Below are 23,062 nucleotides of genomic sequence, written 5' to 3' on the forward strand. Positions count from 1 at the left end.
CACAGGGGACCTGAGTCTATCCCCAGATGACCCTGAGCTCTAATCCATGGGGGGCCTGAGTCTATCTCTAGATGACCCTGAACTCTAATCCATGGGGGGCCTGAGTATATGCCCAGATGACCCTGAGCTCTAATCCAAAGCGTCCTGAGTCTATCCCTAGATGACTCTGAGCTCTAATCCATGGGGGGCCTGAGTCTATCCCCAGATGACCCTGAGCTCTAATCCATGGGGGGCCTGAGTCTATCCCCAGGTGACCCTGAGCTCTAATCCATGGGGGGCCTGAGTCTATCCCAGATGACCCTGAGCTCTAATCCATGAGGGGCCTGACTCTATCCCCAGGTGACCCTGAGCTCTAATCCACAAGGGACGTGAGTCTATCCCCGATGATGCCTCCCTCCTCCTCAGGGTGAGGTTGGCCATGGGAGCTCAGCCCTAGAACCTGGTCACAAGGTCCAAACTGCATCTGCCACTTACTGAATCTTATGTTCTAGAAAAGAACTCACTCCTTTTGAGACTAAAGGACTATGAGACTCTTAGTTTAAAAACACAGGCTTTGCAAAACTATGGAGACAAAAAGATTAAAGAGATGCCAAGAGGAGTGGTTATCAGAGTTTGTGGGCAGGGAGGGGAACAGGGGGAGCACAGAGGGCTTGGGGGCCGTGGGCCTACTGTGTGAGCCCTTCCTCCCTCCGGGCTGGTGGACGCCTGACATCGCACATTTGTGCAAACCCACAGAACGTACACCATGAGCGTGACCTTACCATGTGCTACGATTCCCTGAAAAGAAGTGCATCGGCCTTGGTTCCCGGCTCATAACACATGAGCCACGCGCATGCGAGGCCGTAATAAATGGGGAAACAGTGATCAGGACAAGAGGGCGGACGTGGCAACTCTCTCTAATTTCTATGCATTCTTTCTAGAAACTTAAGACTGCTCTCAAAAATAAAGATTGAAAAACAAAAGCAAAGCCACGAGCTTCTAATCCTAAACTTTTTGTGTAGCGGGCATTTTAAGAGGGTCTTCTGCATGTTGACAAGTGAGTGTTGGGAGCCCCAGGCCCGAGAACACTCCTCTCAAAGCTCTGAGTACAGGGGACGCTTCACCTCCACCCGAGAAGCAAGGCCCTTAGCAAAGCGAGCTTCGCCCTCATAGCCCGCACACCCAGGAACCACAGCGGGACGAATCGTGCCCCCTTCCCTGAGGGCTGAGTGTTCTGGAAACTCTGCCTGGCATTGGCGTCTCAGGCCCCGTAGTCTCCGAGAACCAGGACAGGAACCGGGAGGCAGAGAGGGGTGACTTCGGAGGCGCCGGGCTGCCAGCCCAACGGGGGCTGGTCAGGAGCAGGAAGGTGAGGGCAGGAGGCTCCCCGGGGAGAGAGGCGCCCGCCCCCGCTCACAGGCCTCTGCGTGTCTTTGCAGGTGACACCACGCACACCTCCTCCGTCGCAAGGAAAGGTAAGACCTCTGAACGTTGTCCTTAATTCTCACGCCGTCTGTAGACCTTCCCTGAAATCCCCAAATGGACCAAAGAGAGGGCGGGCCTCACGGCTACCTGGCGTCACCCCAAATGTGTGCCCCCTGGATCCCAAGCAGCACAGGCTGAGGAAGGAACACGCCCAGCAGAGACTGCTGCCGGCTCCCAGCTCGCTCCCCCCCAACCCTGTCCCAAATCCTTCCCAAATCCACCCTGAGCCGCCCCTGGGATCCCGCAGGGGTCAACACCACTCACCAGCTCAGCACGGCCCCGATTTGTGTTTCTTGTTTATTAAAAGACTTTTCTTCCTGCCTGGATCACAATGTCATTGTTTCTCTCTCTCCCACACAGGGGCGAGGACTGTCCCTCAGCAGATTTAGCTGGGTAGGTGACACTCGCGTGTCCCCGCACCTCCCTCTCCCTTCTGCTCCTCACAGCTGCCCGCGCCTGCGCTCTGCTCCGCGAAGCTGCCTCACGGGCCCCGTTCTTCCCTGGCAGGCCCGTTGCCCACGCCGTCGGGGGGCCGCCTTCCCCCCCCGGGGGGAACCCAGGGCCCCCACCGCCGACCCCGCAGGGCCCTGCTTCCTCGCCCGACCGGGCGCCTCCCGGGAAGGAGCAGCTCTGTACCTGAGAAAGTTCCTGACTTCCTTCCAGCCCGAGGGGTGGGACACCAGTCCCCGCGGGGCAGGCCCAGGGAGGCTGGGGCCGGCGGGCCATCCAAATAGCCAGCCCTGCCGCCCGACTGACAGGAGGCTGAGGAAACGCGATGCCGCCTCCGGCCACGCGGTCCAATGAAGCCACGAGACCTGGGGTCTGATCACAGCGTAGCTTAGCCGTCAGCCATCCAGGGACGTCCTCTGAGGAAGGCCGAGAACAAGGTGCCCATCCCGATTGTAAATGGCCACCTTGCTCACTTTCTAGACACCGGTGAAATGTGGTGCCTGAGCCAGCCTAAAATGCCTATCGGCGTTTTCTAACCAAACCTGTAGACTTCGGTTAGTAGTAAAGGCCAGAGTTCTTACTTTACCAAAGCTGCCATCTGCAGAATAAACGGAAAAGTAACCACTCACCTATAGGCCAGGGACCCCGTCTGGCCTGGAAACACAGCCCGAGTCCCTAGTGCAGAGCGTGCGTATACTTGGTGCTCAGTTAATAAGCATCACACACGTGGATGACTAGAGTTTACAAAAAAGACAGAGAAGGAAGGAGGGAAGCGAGAACAGTGAGGGGGAGAGGCACGAGAAGGGGAGGCCCATGGAGAAGGTAGAGGGTTCCATAAGGTTCCTGGATTGCCCCAGCACGTTCTTACATGGAATTTGCTGGAACACTTTATACAAATATATCTGAGCCTTTTCCAAAGCTGATGACTTTGCATAAAGGGGCCAAGAGGGTAGGAAACACGTGGGCTGGGCCTCACAGCCAGTTAATTTCTGACTTTCTGTGCCAGCAGGAGACCCAGATGACACTGCAGAAGGAAGTCTTGTTTTGGTAACCCCTTGGTCTGCCTCCTGACTTTCTAGGCATGGACTCTCGGGCATGATGCGGAGTCACCGGGGGACGTGCGGGGTGGGGGAGGAGGCCCTTCCTCCCTCCGGGCATTAGAGCCCGCTTCACCCAGCAGCTAACCAGAAAGACTTTGCCTTCCCTCCGCGCCTCCATTTTGGGGCTACTAATCTTTACTCAGTTTCTCTTTCTTTTCCAAAGCAAAATCCCCCTCCGTATTTCATTTGCTTGTGTGTCCATTTCCTCGAGCTACAGGACTGCCTTCCTGCTTGGAGTTTGTGAAAGTCGCCCATTCTTCTTCTAAACTCTGTTGAACACTTCTTGGTAAATTCCAGGTTGCCCAAAGATAGAAGTGACCAAAAATTTGAAAGGAGGAAAAGTCAAGCAGATTATTTAATCTGAAAACCTACCCTTGAGTTTTGTTCTCAGAAGCTCCTAGTTCTGGAGGAAAGCAAGAGACAGGAGGATTTGGCCCTGGTCTGTGAGGCTCCGTGGGGCACCTGCACACTGAGCCGTGACCTGTCCCTCCGTGGGATGTCCCGGAGCGAGCGCAGCCATGGAAACCTCTGGACCCCAGGGCTGCCCGCCCTCCACCTGCTGCACCCGCCCCGCAATCCCTCCCTGACACCGCTAGGATAGAGGGATTCCCTGCGTGGATTCCGGGCCCTCCAGCCCATGTGCGTGCACGCTGCAAGGCCTGTGGGCGGAGGCAGAGGGACCTGGGGCTCCACCAGCGGGCGGGTCATTTCCTTGACTAGATTGTTAGGAGCAGACCATAGAGAGTCTCCCCGTCCTGCTGGCAGAATCCAAAGCTCAGACTCTGTCCGCTGAAGACAGACCCGCAGGCCAGACAGCGACCTTACCTGAGCCCCCCCAGCCTGCTTGGCGCCCGCGTGACGTGGTACCCGAGGCTGGAGGTCCCCATACCGCAAACGCTAACCTCCCTGTGTCTGCCCGAGCCCCCCGACTCCTTCCTCGTGTCCACGGGGGATGTTGCCATTTGAAAGTAAAGCATCTTCAAAAACAGACTAGTCCTGGGACGCGGATGTCCTCACCCGTCAGCAGTCAGCCGCCATTGCTCTGTGCCTCGCAGGGAAGGTCCTCCCTCCAGCGCGACGGGGGCCCTGGCGCCGGGAGCCGGGCTTGGCCTCTCCTGGAACGACAGCGAGCACGTACCAGGAGCCCACAGGCTCTGTTCACAGAGCAGCGCATCCGTGAACTCCCGGAAGGAGGGGCCGCTTTATCTGCGTTTTATAGAAGAGGAAACTGAGGGTCCGAGTGGCCCTGACGCTTGCCCGAGGTCACACAGCTAGGGAGTGGAGAGCTAGGGCTCCGTGCAGGCTGCTGGGTGCCCGGGGCTGTGCCCTGGTGCGCGGCGGCAGGGACACGACTTGCTGGCCGGACCTGCCCCCTCCCTCCTTCATGACCAGCCCAGATCCCGGGACCCCCAGCAGGGGCCACACACCCACTGTCAGGGCACCCAAGCCGTGGCCAGGGGAGCTGGTTTCTGGTCATCCTGGCGAGAGCCTCATCCAGGCCAGAGAATTTGAAGCTTGTCTTTCTGCTTTAGAAAAGTATGGGCCTCAAAATTTTGCTAAGTGCCAAGCTCCATATCCTCCAGACGTCCAGCAGAAGGGGGCAGATGTGAGGAGTCTGCACAGAGAAGCAGACAGGGACCCCCAGCCCAGGAGGGGAGTGCCTCCTGGGGCTGAGAGCGGCCCCTGCGCTCCCTTCCTGCACACAGGTGGGCAAAGGCAGGTCACCTGGTTTTGCTGGACCTTGCCACTCTTGTCTTAAAGCCACACGGTGGAGTGGGTCAGGAGTCTGATCTTTCCGTGAGAGCATTTGGGCACACGTCTGCCCACGCACGGCAGCCTGGGCTGGGCCCCCACTGCGGCGTGGAGCACGGCCCTGGCTCTGCTGGCGCCCCCCCCCCAGGGCCCCTCCCTGCCCCGCAGGCCCCCTGAGAGCTGTCTGGTCTCTTGCAGGGAGCCGAGGGGCAGAAGCCGGGACTTGGCTACGGAGGCAGAGCTCCAGCTCACAAGGGACTCAAGGGGGCCCATGACGCCCAGGGCACGCTTTCCAAACTCTTCAAACTGGTAAGGTGACCCTTCTCAATGCCAGGGATGTGCTGGGGGGAGGTGGCGGGGGTGTCCCAGGCTTTCCACACTGTCCCTCTGGGGTTCACCTGCCAGGCTGGCTGGCTCAGGGGCCAGGACGTATCTGTAGGGGCCGGTCCAGGCTGCCTCGGGGGCCTCGAGGACATGTGAGGGGTCCCTCGTGAGGTTCCTCCCTGCTCTGGGGAGGCGGGGGTGGCGTGGGCGCCGACCTCATCTGGAAGGTCCCAGTGCCGAGGCTGCGGACTCCTGAGAAAAGGAACAGGAGCTGAGTGACAAAAGGGGGAGATCGCTGGTCAGGCAGGCAGAGATCCCAGGGACCACACGGGGGTTGCCTGATACGCACACTGGAGTCACTGGTCCTGGGGCCTCTCTTAGGGCAGCTGGAAGGGGCGTGAGAAGATGCCGAGGGGCCTGGATGCTGCCAAGTCTCAGAGAGCCCCACCGCAGCCCATTCTTGGCTCTGATCAATCCCAAGATCAGTTTCCCAGCATGGGGAGGGGCCTGTTTGGCCTCCGTTCATTCCCGGACCCTCTCGTGGGCCCCGGAGCTCACAATTCCAGGGCTCACCCACAGCTCCGGGGTAGGCGCCGTCCGCAGCCTGTAACTGCCTGGACGCAGGACGCCCGAGAGCCTCGGGCACAGGGCCGACCCATAAGCAGCCGCTGTCCCTGTGGGCAGAGGTCTCCGAAGAACACAGTGACAGGTCTGCTCCCCCGCGGCTGTGAGCCAGGTTGGCCGTGCCCACGGTCAGGGGCCAGAGGCTGCCCAGGAGCCCTGTCCATCTGCCATCATACTCGTTACCCTGGCAGGTGCTTGCTGAGCATCACTGCGTGCGCTTCGGGGAGGAGAGCGTGTCAAGAGCATGTTCTCGCGGTGGGGGACAGACATGGTTGAAATGAGTGCCACCAGCAAGAGAGGCTCCCCACACAGAGGGCCCCTGTGGCCCTCCTGAGGGCTTTGTCACCCAGGTCCCATGACACCCAACAACTTAGGTGTTCACGCTGAAAGCCCAGCCGTGCGTCAAAAGGGGGCTGGGCTTTCTCAGCCCCCCATCCAGGGCTTGGCAGCAGAGCCGAGGTCCCAGCAACAGCCCGCACTTCAGGGCTCACAGCCGGAAGGGGATCAGGGACAGGGATGTGCCCACCCCAGCGGGGATACGTGGCACCTTCTGCACAGCCCAGGACAGTCCCCAGGCTGACTTACGGCTCGAGGGATCACAGTTCATCGCTGGACAGGTGCTCACACAGGCACACGGCCAGGGAGCACCATTGTCTGGGTCCACGTTCCCATGTACTTTCTCGTTAGAGTAACAGCCGAGCGAGCAGCTGTTCTTGTGACTCTAAATCCGCCCGAGGCCATCCGCTTCTTGGCTTCTTGGTGTGAGAGCCGATTCTAAGCCAGAGCCACGATGATTTGCAAGGTGCGCCAGTCAGCTCCCGTTCCAACCTAACGAACCGTAGTCAGGAAGATGGATGCCAGCATGTAAAAGGCAGGGTTTGTGGGTTACGGCAGGAAAGGCATCAGAAAAGGCAAAAAGCCCCAGGATGCTCACAGCACCCTGTCGAGAGAAAAATAACTCCTGAAGGATTTCATGTTTATCCTTCTCGGGTGAGCGATTGGCGTCGCCATAGACAAAGGAAGATGAGACGCCCAAGTAAGAGGGGACGTTAGTCTGGGCTTAGTTCCCAGACGGCACGCCGTGCACCCTGCCCCGCCGTGTCCATCGGCAGGTGTCCGGGCGCCACAGACAAACACATCGTGGATTCTTACTCCACGCGGAAGCTTCGTCATCTTGTGTCTTCAGGCCGGCGGGCACATTTGGGGGGAGGCATGTGTCTCCATGGAAACTGAATGTTCTAGGGGTTTCTGGTCATGGATGAGAACAGGAGCGTCCGCTTCGCTCCACCTGCCCTCAGACCACCGGTTGGGGTCACAGTAGGCAACTTGATTTAACACTAAAAGGCTCTGCTGTGCATGGCTTGGAGGTACCGCCCCAGAGATCGGGCAGCTGAAAGGCAGGACCCGGGCCTCCGGCAGGCTCCAGCTCACCCCGGGCTCGGGCTCAGCCTCGGCCAGCCCCGCACGAGGCTCCACCCCGATCACCTTGATAGGAGGTCTTTAACCTGGGTGAGTGTGCTTTCTAACTGGCTTACTAACACATCAAGGTTTCACAGTTTATGGTGGAATAATTTGGTCTGTAACCCAAATAGTCATCATGGGGTCATATGTGTGGTGTGTCCCATGGTCGGGTTACTGGCAGGGTCGGCTCAGTGAGCACATGTGTGTGGAGGCCCCTGCCACGAGCCCAGATTCAGTGGTTGCTGGGCCCACATAGAGGTGAGGGGAGGCAGGACTGTGCTTTTGAGGAAGGTCAGTCCTATCCAGGAAAGGGCTTAAATCTGTGAAGTGAACGGTAATCAACAGGCGCGCTGACTCGTTTCATGTCTGGTCAAAAGCAGGAGTGATCCTCTCCTCAGTGGAAATTCTAAAGCAAATCTGAGTAAGGGGGAATCAAATTCTACCCGCACATTCAAGTAACCGAGGTCATCATGATGTGTCTGCCCAATTCTGCACCAAGGCAACGAGATGGTGAGGATGAGGAACCTGTAGGAGCTCTGGGTCCAAACCCAGCAGTGCATTCAGAATAATGATGTTTCCACGAGTGGCCCAGAACCTGGCCAGGCGGGTGCCCGCATCTGACCCACCTGTGATGTCCCAGACCGTTTCTGGGCTCCCCCCGAGTCTCCAAGCCCCCGAGCGTCCCAGGTGGGAACCCAGAGGTGTGCGGTGGTAAGGATTTCCCTGCTGACGGGGTGACTCTGGGGACTGTGTCTCTGTGCCTGGGTCGCACATGCAAGCCTGGCCCCAGCCAGGGTGAGATGCTTGCAGGTCGGGCTGGCCAGCCCCGTCCCTGTCCAGCACGTTCATCGTGTGGGACGAACACAAGCGTGTGAGGACCATTTGTTTGTAATGGGTTCAATGTTTTCCTGCATTTCTGTTTGTACAAAGTGGTTTAGAAATTTTAAAGCTTCTATAGAGTTCAAGGGAAGCTCCGATTTATCAAATCCAATTAATATGGCTTTCATTAGATTTTACTACATGAAATGTTCACAAACTGGCCAACCACGGGCATAGGGCTGAATGAGTCCGCAGATGTGGTTACCATTATTGGGGAACAATCCCTGCAGAGGCGAGAAGGGTTCCAAGGAGGTGGGTGGGGACCGTGGGTCTCCCGGGATTTAAGGGGGCGCCATTACCCCGGACTGTCCGTCCCTGTGGGCTGGAAACTGGGTGAAGAGCCCTGCATTTCTCCCCCAGTCATTAGGGAACTGCATTGAGCTCTTATCAGAGTTTCTCATTTCCAGATGCACAGCGGAGACAGTTTCCCAGCCGGGTGCGGAACTGGGGACGGAATGCAGGACTTCCCCGCAGGTCCCATTCCTCCCCTCCCCCAGACACGGCTTCAGGCCGACCTACTCCTAGTGGGGCCAGCTCGTCCGCTCAGCCAGAGAGGACTGTCCCTGGGGACAGCGTTGTGCAGCTCAGCTCTTGCCCGGGGGACATGGCGGGGGCCGTGCTCCCCAGCACCACCATCTCCCCAAAGATGAAGCTGTCCCTGTCGTCGTGTGTAGACGGTTTCCCTCTGTGACCCTGGAATCTCTAGAAACAAAGTACCCCTTCGCAGCAGCTGAGCGTTCCGCCCCCAGAAGGGCAGCGCGAGACGTGGGTCCTGGGAATGAGGGTCCGCGAGCCTCCCCGAGGGTCCCTGAAAACTGGATCAGCACTTGCTCGTGTTGGGAGAAATGGAATCAGAGCCTCAGCAGACCCAAATGAGGTGGTTTGCACCAGCGGCCCCAGAGGCGGGATCCTGGCGCGAGGTCGGATGCTGCGGACGCCAAGGCTGCCCGTGCACGTCTCCTAACTCTGTGTTTCCTTTCCTCAGGGAGGAAGAGATAGTCGTTCTGGATCACCCATGGCGAGACGCTGAAGCCCTACCTTGTGGTCCCAGAAACCTGTCCTCAGCTTCTTAATATAACTGCCTTAAGATTTTAATACCGTCCACATCCACTCCCTACTTGCAGCAAACACCCTCCCGCCTAATGCCCGTTGAGTTGTGCACATGGTGGGGTCAGGCACGCCGCACCTGCTGCAGCTTCTGGCCATCAGCCAAATGGAGGGAACGCAGACAGAATATTAAGCAGTTACTTGGTGTCTGAAGAGAGCGCGTCCTCGGAGCTCCCTCCACCGCGGCGCGGCCCCGAGTCACCGGGCGCCGGTGCGCGGACACACCTCCGAGTTCACCCTCCTCCCTCCTTGGACTTGCTTTGCTGACCCGGCATCCCTCGGCTTCGCAGGCACTGCCGTGGGGACGCTGCCGTGGACACAGGGACATGTGCAGGGCGGTGAGGACTGTTGATCCGAGCTTCCTTTGGTTGCTTTCCCCGCCCCTTGCTCACCTCCTAACACACACTTACTCTCCCTCCAGGATGAGGCAGTCGGGAGCGGCACGGGGGGCTTTCGGTACGTGAAGTGCGGGCGGGCAGCGGTGAAGAGTCCCGTGGGGTGGGCGCGGAGGGGGCGCCTGCAGGCGGCGGCCCACCCCACGCGGTTAGCGGAATTCGGGCGCAGCGGAGAGGGGACCGGGAGGCAAGGCTGGGCTGGGCCACGGCCCCGGTGGGAAACAGGATCTTCTTGGAAATGAGGTGAGGTACAGCGGGAGCCAGAGTGGCTTCTGCCAACAGCCTGTTCCCCCAGAGCCCAGCAGAGGTCCGGGGAGACGCTCGTCTCAGAGCGGGACTGGAGGAGTGTTCTGGGTGGCCTCACGGCGTCACCCTGGTCGCTGCGGGAGGTGACCAGCGGTGCGCTTCCCACGGCAGTGCACACTGCAATACTAACCCTCGGTGGACAGATAACCTTCCGTCCGCTTGCATCCTAGACGCGGACGTGCGTAGCGAATAGGCTTCGGAGGGCCCGCTTCCCGAATCGCTGAGCTGGACGTCGTGGGGGCCGGGCCTGGCCGGCCCTGTGAGCAGACGGGCTCCTCCGAATCGTGTCTTTTCTAACGAGCTGACCTTTCCTGTGCCCCCCTCGTAACATACTGATCCCGCCTTTTGGTTTTAGCGTATGTCTTAGAGGCCTTCCAAGGAGCCCCCACTGGCATCGTCCTCCCTTAGAAGGAACACGAGGAATAGTCAACGTGTCAACATAATCCCGTCCTAATTCCGATGTCCGGTGGGGGTTTAATATAATGTCTATTAATCTATAGCCTCAATGATGAGAGGGTTACAGGGGAACAAGGAACAAAATTTCAGAAACAAAACCTCCAAACTGCATGACACACACACACTCTACATCTCTGAGCCGACCGCTGGCCGAGTGGTCTCCACGCGGGGCTACGCCCAGACGGCGTGCGCTGAGATGGGCGCTCGTGGGAAGTACACACTGTTCTTGAATATTGAAATAAAATAATAAACTTTTAATGATTCTTGCATGGTGTCTTCTTTTATCTTTGCTCTGGGCTGCAGAATGTGAGCCCCAGCAGAGCAAAGGTAAAGGCCGTGTCTTGGGGGTGACGCGGGTGTGGGCTGTGCCTTCGCGGCCTGGGCCGCCGGCCCACGCTGGCCGAGCAGGTGCGTTACCCCCGGGGGCCTCCGCATTAGTAAGAGAGGATGGAACACAGGTCACGGTTAGGGCACGGATCCGCTAACTCACAGGAGAATTTTCAACTTATCTTTCAACAATCTATTACCTTAACCAAACACCTGTTAACGTGAGCTGAAGAAACTCTGGGAAACTACCTTTTGCCACACTAAGACATCGACAATAATGGGGGATTTGGGAAATTCTGTGTGTGTCATTGTTCGCGGTTACAAGAATTCGGTTTCAAAAAGATAAGCCGAAATCTTTGTTTTGTCTTGCTTTTAACTAAAGTCCTGGCTCCCTTCCATCTCGGCAGCAGCCGTGAGAGACTGTCTGCCCTTGTGAGCGTAAGGAGGGCAGCCTCCGTGCTGGGACGGTCCTGGGATGACACGAGCCTATTGTCTGGGGCCCCCAGACCTGTGTTGTGTGCATCCACCCCAATGCCGACACCAGGGGAGCCTGCCCTGCTCACCGGGCACCAGCCCCTCCCCTCCTCTTTGCCCCCCAAACCCTTCAACCAATGAATCTGGAAAATCATGCACAGAGAGTCACGGTTTTTTTTAAAGATTTTCTTTCTTCTTTCTTTTTCTTTCTTTCTCTCTCTCTCTCTTTCTTTTTTCTTTCTTTCTCTTTCTTTCTTTCTCTCTCTCTCTCTCTTTCTTTCTTTCTTTCTTTCTTTTTCTTCTTGTCAGAGAGAGAGAGCGAGCACAAGCAGGGGGAGAGGCAGAGGAAGAAGCAGGCTCCCCGCTGAGCACGGAGCCTGATGTGGGGCTCGATCCCGGGACCCTGAGATCACCACCTGAGCCGAAGGCAGACACTTCACTGACTGAGCCACCCAGGGGCCCAGAGAGTCACATTTTTAAAATAGTGTTTTAGTTGGCAGGTCTCTTTTAATGTTACATGTATAGGATGCACATGAAACGGTAAACCAAGGGTAAACCTAGAGTAACACAGCAACTCTCACGGTAACTCAACACTCGGATACATATTTTAAAGTAAAACAAGACAGAACAGGAGCTGAACCTTGGAACGCGTGTTCTCGCCGAACGCTTACCTAGGAGGTCGGGCACCACGCTCGAGAAGGGGCTTCGGGAACCCCAGCCCCAAGCAGAGCCCAGAGGTGTCACGGGGCAGGGGAGGCACAGGAGGGACTCCCCATCACAGCAGAGAGCCACGCGACCATAGTCTCCGGCCCCCACGCCATTCAGTGTAGACGGGGACCCGGGGATCGTGGGTCACCGCCGTCGGGACTCTAGGCCTGTGTGGCTGGTGGCGGACCATGAGCCCCCAGACGGGTGGACGCCGCGGGCAGAGCCGACAGGTCGGAGGACAGAGGGTCTGTTGGAGGGCACAGACCCGGGGCCGGGTTAGTGGGGCGTGGAGAGGACACTGCGTCGGGAGACGAGGTGCCACAGGGCACGCCAGCTCTGTTAAGTTGGGGTGGGGCTCCCCCTGGACTTGGGGTTGTGGGGAGAGGCACAGGACCGTGGGGACAGTTCTCGGGTGGAATGAAGGACAGGAGCTCAGCTGCCGACTCATGGTGAGGTGGTGCTGTTGGGGGGCCCGGAAGGCCTTGCCGGGGCGAGGAGCTCCGATTCCGGGCACGCAGCTCCCCGCCGGGCTGCCGGGTCCGAGGCCGGGGCGCCGCTCCTCGGCTCCTCGCGTGCCCTCATGCGCCCTTCCCTCCGTGTGCCTCATGCCTGGCACCTCCTCTCCTGAGGACCTCACCCCGTGGCCTCGTGTGCCGCGGGATTGCTCCCGGCGTCCTGCCTCCAGATACAGTCCGGTGGGGAGTGAGGGCCGGGGCACGGGGCCAAGCAGGGCGGGCGCGCCTCCCAGGACAGAGCTGTGTATCCTTCTCACGCGGGAACGCTACTTCCTGCGCCCCCATCTGGCCCGGTGCTGGAACTAAGCCCAGGCCTGCGCAGGAAGCCACTCTTCTCCCCTTTCCCAGAGCGCTGATAGCCCATTTCCTCTCGTGATTTCTCTGCTGTAAGTAGTCACCGCGGTCCGCAACAAGGGGGCACGGAGGCAGTTGGCCAAGCGCAGTCCGTGAAGTCCGTGTCGCAGGTGAGCCATCGGGCGCCAACGTAACCCACGGAACAGCCATCCTTGAAGTGGGAGTGGAACCACGGGAGGTCGTCCATGGCCTACTTTCCGAGAAACATGTGGGCTCCGTGAGCAGGCTCCGAGTCCACTCTTATGTTGGTGGCAGAGTGAGGGCTTCTCACCTCCGCTTCCCACCCTGTGGGACGACGTGAGGCTAGTGCCTGATTCCAATGGCACCTGGAATGCATTAACGGGTCAAGACCCAAGTGTGCCAGTAAGATGGCGGACCACGTCCAGTGCTGGCCAGGGGGCTCCCAGCCCAGTCCAGTGCCGGCCTCTGACTTAAGTCAATGAGGGCAGATCCAGACCCAAGTGTAGACACAGGGACAGGCAACAGGCTCCCGTGGCTGCCGAGGGCAGACAGACACCCGGGGTCTGTTGGGACAGGGATGCGTCCCCACGCCAGCTGGGCCTGGGTCTGTGCACCCCTGGGAACGGTTAGCCAGCCGTCCTGGGCCCCCGCCCACACCTCCTGGAACAGAATCTGCTTTCTGGGGGCGCCTGGGTGGCTCAGTCGGTTAAGCGACTGCCTTCGGCTCAGGTCATGATCCTGGAGTCCCGGGATCGAGTCCCGCATTGGGCTCCCTGCTCGGCGGGGGGTCTGCTTCTCCCTCTGACCCTCCCCACTCTCATGTGCTCTCTCTCAAATAAATAAATAAAATCTTTAAAAAAACAAACAAACAAACAGAATCTGCTTTCTGAAAAGGCACCCGGGGGTGTTTGCCCCTTGAGGACTCGCCCCAGCCTCCAGAGGCGAGCCACCTGCCTGCCTGCCTGACCACGAACGCGGCAGAAGCAACTCAGAGAATGAAAGCCACGGCCGCAGAGTTGGGCCTGGAGCATCCTCGTCTCCTCGGGCACGTAACTTGGCAAGCAGACGGCAGAGAGAGGGGCAAGTCCAGGCTATGGCGAGGGCAGCGGACAAAGCAGGGGCCCCGCAATGCTCCGTGGTGACCGTGGCTATTCTAACAGGCAGCTCTGTCCTTTCCTGCGCCAGGAGGGCAGGTGCGGCTGGGGCCGGTCTTCGACGAGGGCAGACCCCGGCTGGGGCCGAAGCAGGGGGACGCGGGAGGGCCGGAGCGTGGGTGACGGGCCCCGGCCAGCAGGCGTGAGCGCGCCCTCCCCCCGCACGTCCCCGCTCTGACTCCCGCGTGGGTCTTGGCTTCTGGGCGCTGCTCTCCACGAAGGGGAACCAGGGCTCCTCGGGAAAACGGCTGGCTCCGGGCCGGAGACACAGAAAGAGCGCGATCTGCTGCACCAGCAGCGGGAAGGGCCTCCAAGAACAATGTGGCCGCGTCACAGGGGCTCGCAGCTGCCTCAAGGGGCCTGCACTGGTCAGATCTGGGGCTCTCTGGGCAGCAGGGTGGAGCCCAACAGCCTGCAGCCCATGCAACAGGACAGGAACCCACAAGTCTGCACCAACACGATCACAGGGATGAGCCAAGCAGGGAGTTCCTCACAGAGGAAGGCCGGCAGTAAATGTGGAAGAAACAGCGACCAGAAACCCGGGGCCAGGCCGGGGCTGCACGTGGCCGGGCCACATGGCCGCACGCTTCCTGGTCCCGCACAAACGCCCACTGCCTCGAGGAGAAGTGACTCCACTGAGGAAAGCCCGCCTCGGCGCCGCGGGCAACGGGACAATCGCACACGACGCGTCCCCTTGCTTAAGACGCACCCGGAACATAGCGTCACGTCTGCGAGATTCTGGCCCAAGACGCATCACGAAGAAACCCTGGAGGACGAACTGCGGGACCTTCTGCTGCACGACTGGCCCGTGGTTTTCCTGAACGTCACAGGAACGGGGCCACGGGCCACGAGGGCGTCCGTTAGAGCGCAGCGGTGACTGTGCCCGCCCCGGGCAGTTCCTGAACAGGGTCCGGTGGAGCGTACACAAAGCCTTCTGCGCCCTCTTCCTGCGACTTTATGTGAACCTGAAGCTGCCCCCAAAACACAGGGTTACAGGGGAAGGACGCTGGGTTATTAAACTCGAGGAAGACAATTCAGAAAGAATCAGGAATGTTCCGAGCAGAGGGTCTTGGTGCAGACGGCCAGCTGTCGTCCCTCTTTATCCACAGCGATGACGAAGTTGGCTGACGTCACATCCAGATGAGCTGCGTTGCGCTAATTGTCGGCATTCCTTCCCACACAGCTTGGTTACCAGGGTAACCGAGGATCACTTTGCTCTGATACTGAAGTGCTGTGGGACCACCTCCCCCGACGGATCCAGAATCGTGGAATCGGGGAGACACATTTTTCATTTTTCACTGTTTCCTTAGGGACTGGAAAGCTTTGAGGCTTTGTAACAGTAAGAGCTCCTCTGTGATGGGAACAGCAGCGTGGATGGTGTGGAGTAAATTAGCCACTGACATTCGTCATAAAGTTCCCACCCACAGAGTAAGCTGAGCCAGGGGCATTTCGAGGCCTCCAAAGCGAATTGACAGCGTATTGCTGGCAGCCCGAGGCCTCTGAGCTTCCCGCCGACCCGCCGGCTCCCAAGAAGCCCGCTTCCTGGGCCCTGGCAGAGGGTGCTGACAAAGGGGATTATGAGTCACCGCACTGGGATATTCTCAATCCTGAGTCCCACAGGGCGAGCCAGAGTGGGCCAGGCGATGCCCACGGCACAGGGTTGGGTTGCAGGAGATGAACCACAGCTTAGGGACACCTGCGGCTTTTATAAAAGGCAGCAAGCTGACCTGGCCTCAGAGGGAGACGTACTGTGATTATGCTGGTCAGTGAACAAGCCTCGCTTTGCTCTGGAGGAAGATGCTGTCTCCCGAGGCCGGGCCTTGTACACACAGCCTTGAAGAGATCCCGGATCAAAGGCAGACAGCGCTCTGCTCACAAGCCATGCAGACACGAGACACGGATGGAGGGCCGCGTCCCAGCATCCCAGCTCAGTGGCTGAGAATACGAACGGAAGGGAGGGATTTAATCGACTCATTTCATAGACAAGGGGACAGGTCCAGAGAAGTTAGCTGAGTGGCCCACCGACAGCCAGCCAGCAGCACCAGGGCTGGTCTGACCTGAGGTCCCAAGGCACCCTACCCCTCGGCTTTGCTGGTGCACAGGATGCTTTGCAAACTCATGCCTTTGCGTTTATACACGAATACTCTTCCATCATCAGAGAGCCAGGCAGGCCAGAAAAGCCCATCTGGAGAAGCACTGTAAATAGTTGAGGCAATCCTCTGTAAAGAAAGTGTTTCCATAATCTGATCATTGTGTTTGAAAACCCACCCACCATATTTTAAAAGTTATTAGAGCAATGTTCCTCCTACAAACAAGCAACAGACATAGTGAAACAATTTCTTACCATTCCCTCTGAGCAAAGCGCAGGGGAAAAAAAAAAAAAAAAACCCAAATCATTTTAACTAGTTCAGTCCAAAATTGTATGGCGTCCCTTCTTCTGTGCTAGGAATACGGTGGACAAAGGACAAAAGATACCCTTCACTTGTTATTTCAACAGGATAACATTCCATATATTTTGAACTTCTAAAAGTTTGGAAATATGTCTCTAAAGAGGATTAGATGCTATAATATAAATGAACTCCAATGGTATTTATCTGGGGAAGTCCAATGTCCCACATGTCTCATGAACAGACACACTGATACTGGGATCGGTTTTCATTTCATTGCAAGTCACTCTCAAATAACTTATAAGTAAGAGGAAATGGACAATTATCCCCAAGAATAGAAAACAAGACATTCTCACACTCTTGAAACCCAATGGATCTCAATTTATTGCAAATTCAGCATCGTTGCTTTGGGTTAAGCTTTGCTGAAAATGTTACCTACAGAAAACATCCATCTTTAAACAGTTATAACTCACCCCAAGCCCAAATAAGTAAATATACAGGAGTTTTAAAATAATACAAGAACTGTTTTTATTATTCTTAAAGCCAGCTCGGTGGCTTTTGGCATAACTATCCATTTCTAATACAAAATTGGACTAAAGAAATATCATCCAATGTATAAATAGACCATGAAACGATTTTGAAGATAAAAAAAGAATTCTTTTGTAAATTAAAAAAAAATGATTTTAAAAGTTCTCTTTAGTGGTGAATCGAGAATGAATCACTATGTCACTGTAGAATCTGTCAAATAGATTACAAATCTTGATTTAATGCAAAAGTCTTCATGCCGTAAAGTATTACGCATAAAAAAGATTAAATAGCAAAATCATGTATGATTATTGCCTATTGCTCCTGCCACTTAATCTTTATTTTCAGTACTTTAAATACTTTACTCATCATCTGTATGAGAAACTACCATGGCGCCGGTCTGTGAAGGGCGGGTGGCTGAGACCGCGAGCCTGCGCTCATCTGTGGGTGTGCGTGCCCCAGGGAGGAGGCCGGTTCACACAGGGTCAACGGCGACAAGGAGGACAGTTGGCTTACAAACCTTATCCAGGCAAAGAGAACGTTTTAACTGGAGATACGCAGGGCTTCTAACCTTACAAAAGTGCTGCCTGCCCCCACTTTTTAATCAGTAAAGATGCAACTAGGTTTTAAAAATGCTAATTTGGGGGGCGCCTGGGTGGCTCAGTCGTTACACGTCTGTCTTCGGCTCAGGTCACGATCCCAGGGTCCTGGGATCGAGCCCTGCATCGGGCTCCCTGCTCCACGGGAAGCCTGCTTCTCCCTCTCCCACTCCCCCTGCTTGTGCTCCCTCTCTCGCTGTGTCTCTGTCAAATAAATAAACAGAATCTTTTTTAAAAAATGCTAATTTTTATCAGAATAAGATAAAGATACAGAGGCCCCAAATGTGAATGTAAGCACTTTTGAAATTGTATTCTAAAAAATCAAAACACCGATGTTGCGTGAATAGAGATTAAGTGGCAAAAAGAGAAGAAATCTAGATGACTACAAAGTGCCAATTACATACTTTCATCTCTGCCTCACATTATATGATAGATTTGAGAAAAAGAACAGATTAGCAATGATCGACCCTTAGATTAATTTTGTTGGTGGGGAGGGCACAATATTGACTTTGAAATAAACTTCTGGGAAAAGAAAAACAGGCAAAAAGCAGGCAGCAGAGGTCTCTAAAAATAATACCCAGAAAGCAGTCCTATATACCTTACATATTTTCCTAAAAAGATGTTACTTACATAGATCTGAGTGATCACTTAATGTTAAAAACGTGTATCTTCACGAGTTACACATAGTTCTCGGCAGAGAGGAAGCTCCGTTGGGAAGAACAGAGATCTACTTACACTTAAAAAAAATCCGGTACCTGTACTGACGAATGCATTTCTTGCACGTAAACGTGACCGGAGCGTTCAGAAGAGACCAGAGAACCCCGGGCATGCTCGTGAGGCTCCGACTCACACTCCCTCCCGAGCAGCAGCGTGCAGCGGAGCGCGGCACATGGAGCTACGGACAGGACGCCGCGCTGCACTTGGACGAAAGAGACAGCCGACAGAACAGCAGGACTCACTCACGGGGACTGAGCCTCCCGGCCGCCGGCACCACCTCGTCAGAGGCTGACGAGCAGCCTGACGGGCCTCGCGCCTCCGCTCCTCGAGGGGTCCCCCGCGTCCACCCCCGTCCACGCGCCAAAGGATCAGTGGGGGCACCGGGGAGCTCAGGGTGGGCGCGTCTGCCGTTACATTTCTGAAGAACGTTTTTATGGTCATCGGTCGCCGTTCTGGGAAAGCAGGACGGCTTGTGCGTTCTCCAGTGGCCCAGACCCCCGCTGCCTCAGCATCACGAGAGCTCTACCCGGGCTTTAGGTTGGGTGTGTGTGCAAAGGCAGCTCACCCCTCAGCTCCCGGGAATGCTTCCCGGGCAGCTCACCACACAAGTGGGTTAAAGACCGTCGGGAACGTTCGAGGGGCATCGCGCACGAGGGCCAATCATGCGGGCGACTGAGAACAGGAACGAGGCTTGTAGCTCATAGGGACAGCGTGCCTGTCGCTGACCCGTATCCTGACTTTTCAAGTTTGAAGCTCTTCAGATAGACCTTGCAAGGGCTAGTTTTCATTGTCTGGACTTCACGGAGGCAAAGGAAAACACCATTAAAGTTCTGCTCTGTTAAAAAACTCTCCGAACTTGAAATTGATTCATATGCCAAACCATTATATAGTAAATATTTTAAAAGAAAAAAATTAATCACACTTCCTAACTTCATTTTTTATTTATTGTTATTCCAAAGCAGATACGCTAAGATGAGATATTTCTAAAAATACAGTTATCTATTCTCAAAACCCTGGTTATGCAGGAGGCTAGAAATCTCGTCAGAAGACATTTATCAACCAGTAAAATATAAAGATCAACCTGTACTCCACCAAAGGTTCAAGTGAAATTATGTCTTTACAAAACCTTATATTTTCAAGGAATGTTTTGCAAAGAAGCAGCTTTTATAATTAGGAAGTAAATAAAAATAATATATTAATGTCTTGTGTTTGCCTGCTAATAGTTAATAAATTGAGAAAACTCAAAAAATGAATCACTGATAGATCTTTTTTTCTTTTTCTTTGACGAAAATAAAAGTAGGCTTTAGATTCACCTGGTAAACCCTTACATAAATAGGCGGTTCACCAACACAGTTCACTGAACTATGCTTTCTGTACAATTAGGAATTAAATAAACCCCTTTTAGAGACTTGTCCTGAGAGATGACATTTAATGCTACAACCAAAATAAATAACCTAGCAAGAACAATTTTTTTTTAAATTCCAATAATTTCAACTTTGGAGATATCTGTTCACCAAAATTAATCAACATTTCTAAAATATTTTAATACAAAATTATAAAAGAAAAGTGCATTAAAAGCAGAATCTTTAAAACTCTGGCACAATTACAATTATTCGGAATATATGGTCTACAGCCACACACTGACATTCAGGGAAAACCTCAGGATATGTAATAGGTCCAGTATCACAAGAGTAAGTCAAATAAGGCTTTTTTTTTTCCTTAAAAAAATATACAATACACAAAGCAGTTTGAAAAAAAAGTAATATTATTTAACAGTTTTCTGACTTAAATATTTTCACATAACAAAAGTTTTTATATCATCAATATTACTTATGTACATATGCCAAAAAGTGAACAACAACAAAAATCAAAAGATGCCCTTTGAAAAAATAACAGTGAAAATGTCTCTTTCTTCACGAATCTGAAATGAGCTCCTCTCTTAATATACAAAGTCCATACAATATTTATAATAAAGCTGCTCTCTTCTGAAACCAGGGAGGCCATGAGACAAAATAAAGGCAATTATTTTTCAGGAAAAAACAAAAGCAAAACAACCCCACCTTTATGTTACAATGAAAAAGATACCCATTTATTACTATAATGAATACAATACTGATCGGAAGTGCTCGTGGGGAGGTCAGAACTCTGATGCGCTCTCTCTGTAATCGGGACGAGTGCTTCTATTTACAAAATATACTGTTCAGCCACACAGAGGCCCATATATCTGTCTATGTACATATGTATTTATATATAGAACATATAAATAATTCTGAAGGAGAAACTCACATGAAGTAAAGAACTTTCCGTCTTTGGAATGCTGTAGGAGCAACGCACACTCTGCCCCGGCTCGGGGTGGGATTTGGTTTGGGACATGTTCAATGTGGCACCACTGATGATAGTAAAGAGTTCCCTGAAATAAACAACACACCTGCCTATGCATGAAGAGAGGAACACGGGGCTTGTTCGGGATGTTACCTCTAACCTACGAACACGCCGCTTCGTGGCTGGGGCGGGACGGGGCCACGGTTCCTTTACTCCGAGGACACAGTTCTGCTCTCACCTGCTTGCGACGTATGGCTTGTGCTTTCTGCAATCATCTAACCCACGGACCTGAAGGTGGACTTAGGAAGCAAGTGCGGCCCCGCGCCCCATCCTGTGAGGACGCCTTCATCCTCATTTGTGCCCCCCTCCCCCATTTATGCCCCGATGCTGCAGTCTTGTAGCTAATGGTTCGAGAATAGTAATGCAGAGAGAATGGTCCAGCCATCTCTCCAGGTAATCTAGTAACTTATGGTAGACTAAAAAGAGTCAATTTCTAATTTCAAAATGCACAGAGAAAGAAAGTGGAAAACACTTCCCTGTGTGTTCTAACATTTTTCTGAACTTCATGCACCGATTTTATGTTTGTTTTATGAGCTATGCTTCTTACAACAGAAAGCATGAAGGAAAATCTATCTTACTTTCTCCACGTTACCTTCTGTCTTTGCTAATACAAAGAGGTCACACTACAATGATAGTAAGATCCAGTTAACGTCTTTGTAACTAGATGCACTGGCCGCCGAGGGGAAGGTAGAACTGCCCCAGTGTAGTACCTGAGTTCAGTGATTTGTAGACAAATGACAACGACGCGTTCACACTGCTCCCGGTTGTTTCCTATCAGTCTCTGAAGACAATGATTCTTGAGATAATTTTATAGCTAAAAAACTAGCACGGTAACATTTTTAACACCTGAAGCCTCAAAACAGAAATTCCAAGTGCTCTGTTCTTCGCAACATTTAACTTCGGAAACGGCCTCCGAGGTGGGGATGGGCCGCGTCAGAACACATTGGCCAGGGCCTGCCACTCGCTCGCGGACTCCTGCACCACCTCCTCCAGGTGGAGGGTCCGGCTCAGCTCCTCGGCGCCGTGCTCCTGCTGGACCACGGGCTCCGGCAGACTTCCTGCGGACGGACGGACAAAGAGTAGGCAGAGTCTCAGGCACTCAGCGGCACACAGGGATTCACGGGAGATAAAGACAATTTACATCGAGACAAGAAACTGCTGAATTGGTTTGCTTTCCACCCCAAAGGAAAAAGACTAACTTGAGGGGCAGTTTAACTACGTCGTGGCAATTCCTGTTTTTGAAAGTGAACAAACACAGCCCTTGTTTCGGATGCTCACGGCCTAACGGTTACGTCAACAAGAGGTCAGCGATAAGCGATCAGTCATGAATAAGAGCAACACGACACGCATGAAATCCTAACAGAAAGAAAAGCAAGAAGCACTAGAAGGGAGATGTGAGGGCCAAGGGCCGCGGGGTACGCAGCGCCCCGGGCCGTCCCTGGCCGCTCAGCCGCGGCCTGTGAAGGCCCGTCTCCCTCGCAGACCACACTGCCCCGAACAACTCGCGGCTCCAGACCCCGGCACCGCACGGGCCCCACGCACCACACGGCCGGCGCCCCCCCGCCAGCCCTTCCTCGCGAACACCGCGCGGCCCCAGGGGACGGACGGGAGACGCGCCATGGCCAGCCGCCTGCTCGCCCCTCGGCCGGCAGCCGCGTCAGAGTCCACACGGAGTGGACACGCTCGCCCCGCACCCGGCAGCGCCGGGAGGGTCCGGATGCACCGGGATCCGGCTCGGACCCCGGCGAGGGGCCGCCGTCTTACCCGCGTAGCTGTGCGCCCGCTTCATGTGGAGCTTCATGTTGCTCTTCTGGGTGAAGCCCATGATGCAGTAGTCACACTTGTAGGGCCTCTCGCCCGTGTGCTTCTTCATGTGCACCTGCAGGGCGCTCTTCTGGTTGAAGGCTTTCTCACACAGAGTGCAGCGAAACGGCCGCTCTCCTGAGGGGAGACAGCGTCGTGTCAGCGTCCCGACAGCGTCTCTCGCGGGCCCGCATTCGACCCAGCGCTCGGAAGAACGTACCCGAGTTTCCCAGCCCTCCCAGCCCTCAGACTGCTAACTCACAGCTGTCTAGCAGCTCTGCCCCATGGTGAGGCACGGAACAAAACTTTTATCAAAAGCTACTCAAACTCCTAGAAGCATCCAGAAATAGAAGCAGAGCTCATATGGTTTAAACAAAGTGTCCCGAATACATTTGGGGCAGTAAAGCAAAATGACACTAAGTACATGAGAATGCCAAATCCACTTAATTAAAAGTATAGTTTACCCAATACTTTTTAAAATGTCATTTTAATTGCTTTGACGTTAATACAGAAACTGAAAGATGGGAGGGAAGTTGGCACGTTGACTCCTGCTGGAAGCCTGCCTCGGCCTGAGCCCACAGTCCTGCCTCCTCGCTGTCCCTGACTCCGCCCCACACACTCGTCCACTGCCAGGCCCCCAGGGGCACAAGCCCTTCCCCTGGGCCTAGAAGGTTATTTCCCATCGGCACGGCTGCCTCGTCAGGCGCCCGCCCCCTTTCCCCGCGTGGCCTCCCTGGACCACGTGTCGGCATGAAGCCCCACGTGCTTGCTCCAGTAACACCTGCTCGGCATCCTCCCCAGGTGTCACCTTCCATCACTCCAAGTCCGTCCCTCCCAC

General features: G+C 54.8%; 2 protein-coding genes across 9 annotated transcripts in view; one reads left to right on the plus strand and one right to left on the minus strand.

Moving 5' to 3' along the window:
• The window catches only part of MBP (myelin basic protein), a 110,623-nt gene extending 100,044 nt beyond the window's left edge, over positions 1-10,579 (plus strand). For all 5 annotated transcript variants that reach the window (XM_034995830.1, XM_034995831.1, XM_034995829.1 and 2 more), the window contains 4 exons: positions 1,419-1,454; positions 1,825-1,857; positions 4,965-5,075; positions 9,040-10,579. In XM_034995830.1, the coding sequence (XP_034851721.1) occupies positions 1,419-1,454; positions 1,825-1,857; positions 4,965-5,075; positions 9,040-9,084 (225 nt within the window). In that variant the 3' untranslated portion in view covers positions 9,085-10,579. The remainder of the gene's footprint in view (positions 1-1,418; positions 1,455-1,824; positions 1,858-4,964; positions 5,076-9,039) is intronic.
• Positions 10,580-19,786: 9,207 nt separating this feature from the next.
• ZNF236 (zinc finger protein 236) overlaps positions 19,787-23,062 on the minus strand; it is a 91,302-nt gene continuing 88,026 nt past the window's right edge. For all 4 annotated transcript variants that reach the window (XM_034996088.1, XM_034996089.1, XM_034996087.1 and 1 more), the window contains 2 exons: positions 22,186-22,362; positions 19,787-21,479 (listed from right to left, as the gene is read on the minus strand). In XM_034996088.1, coding sequence (XP_034851979.1) covers positions 21,355-21,479; positions 22,186-22,362 — 302 coding nt within the window. In that variant the 3' untranslated portion in view covers positions 19,787-21,354. The remainder of the gene's footprint in view (positions 21,480-22,185; positions 22,363-23,062) is intronic.

This window comes from Mirounga leonina, unplaced genomic scaffold (genome assembly GCF_011800145.1).
Source record: "Mirounga leonina isolate KUSES-001 unplaced genomic scaffold, KU_Mleo_1.0 Mir_93, whole genome shotgun sequence".
Lineage (NCBI taxonomy): Eukaryota > Metazoa > Chordata > Mammalia > Carnivora > Phocidae > Mirounga > Mirounga leonina.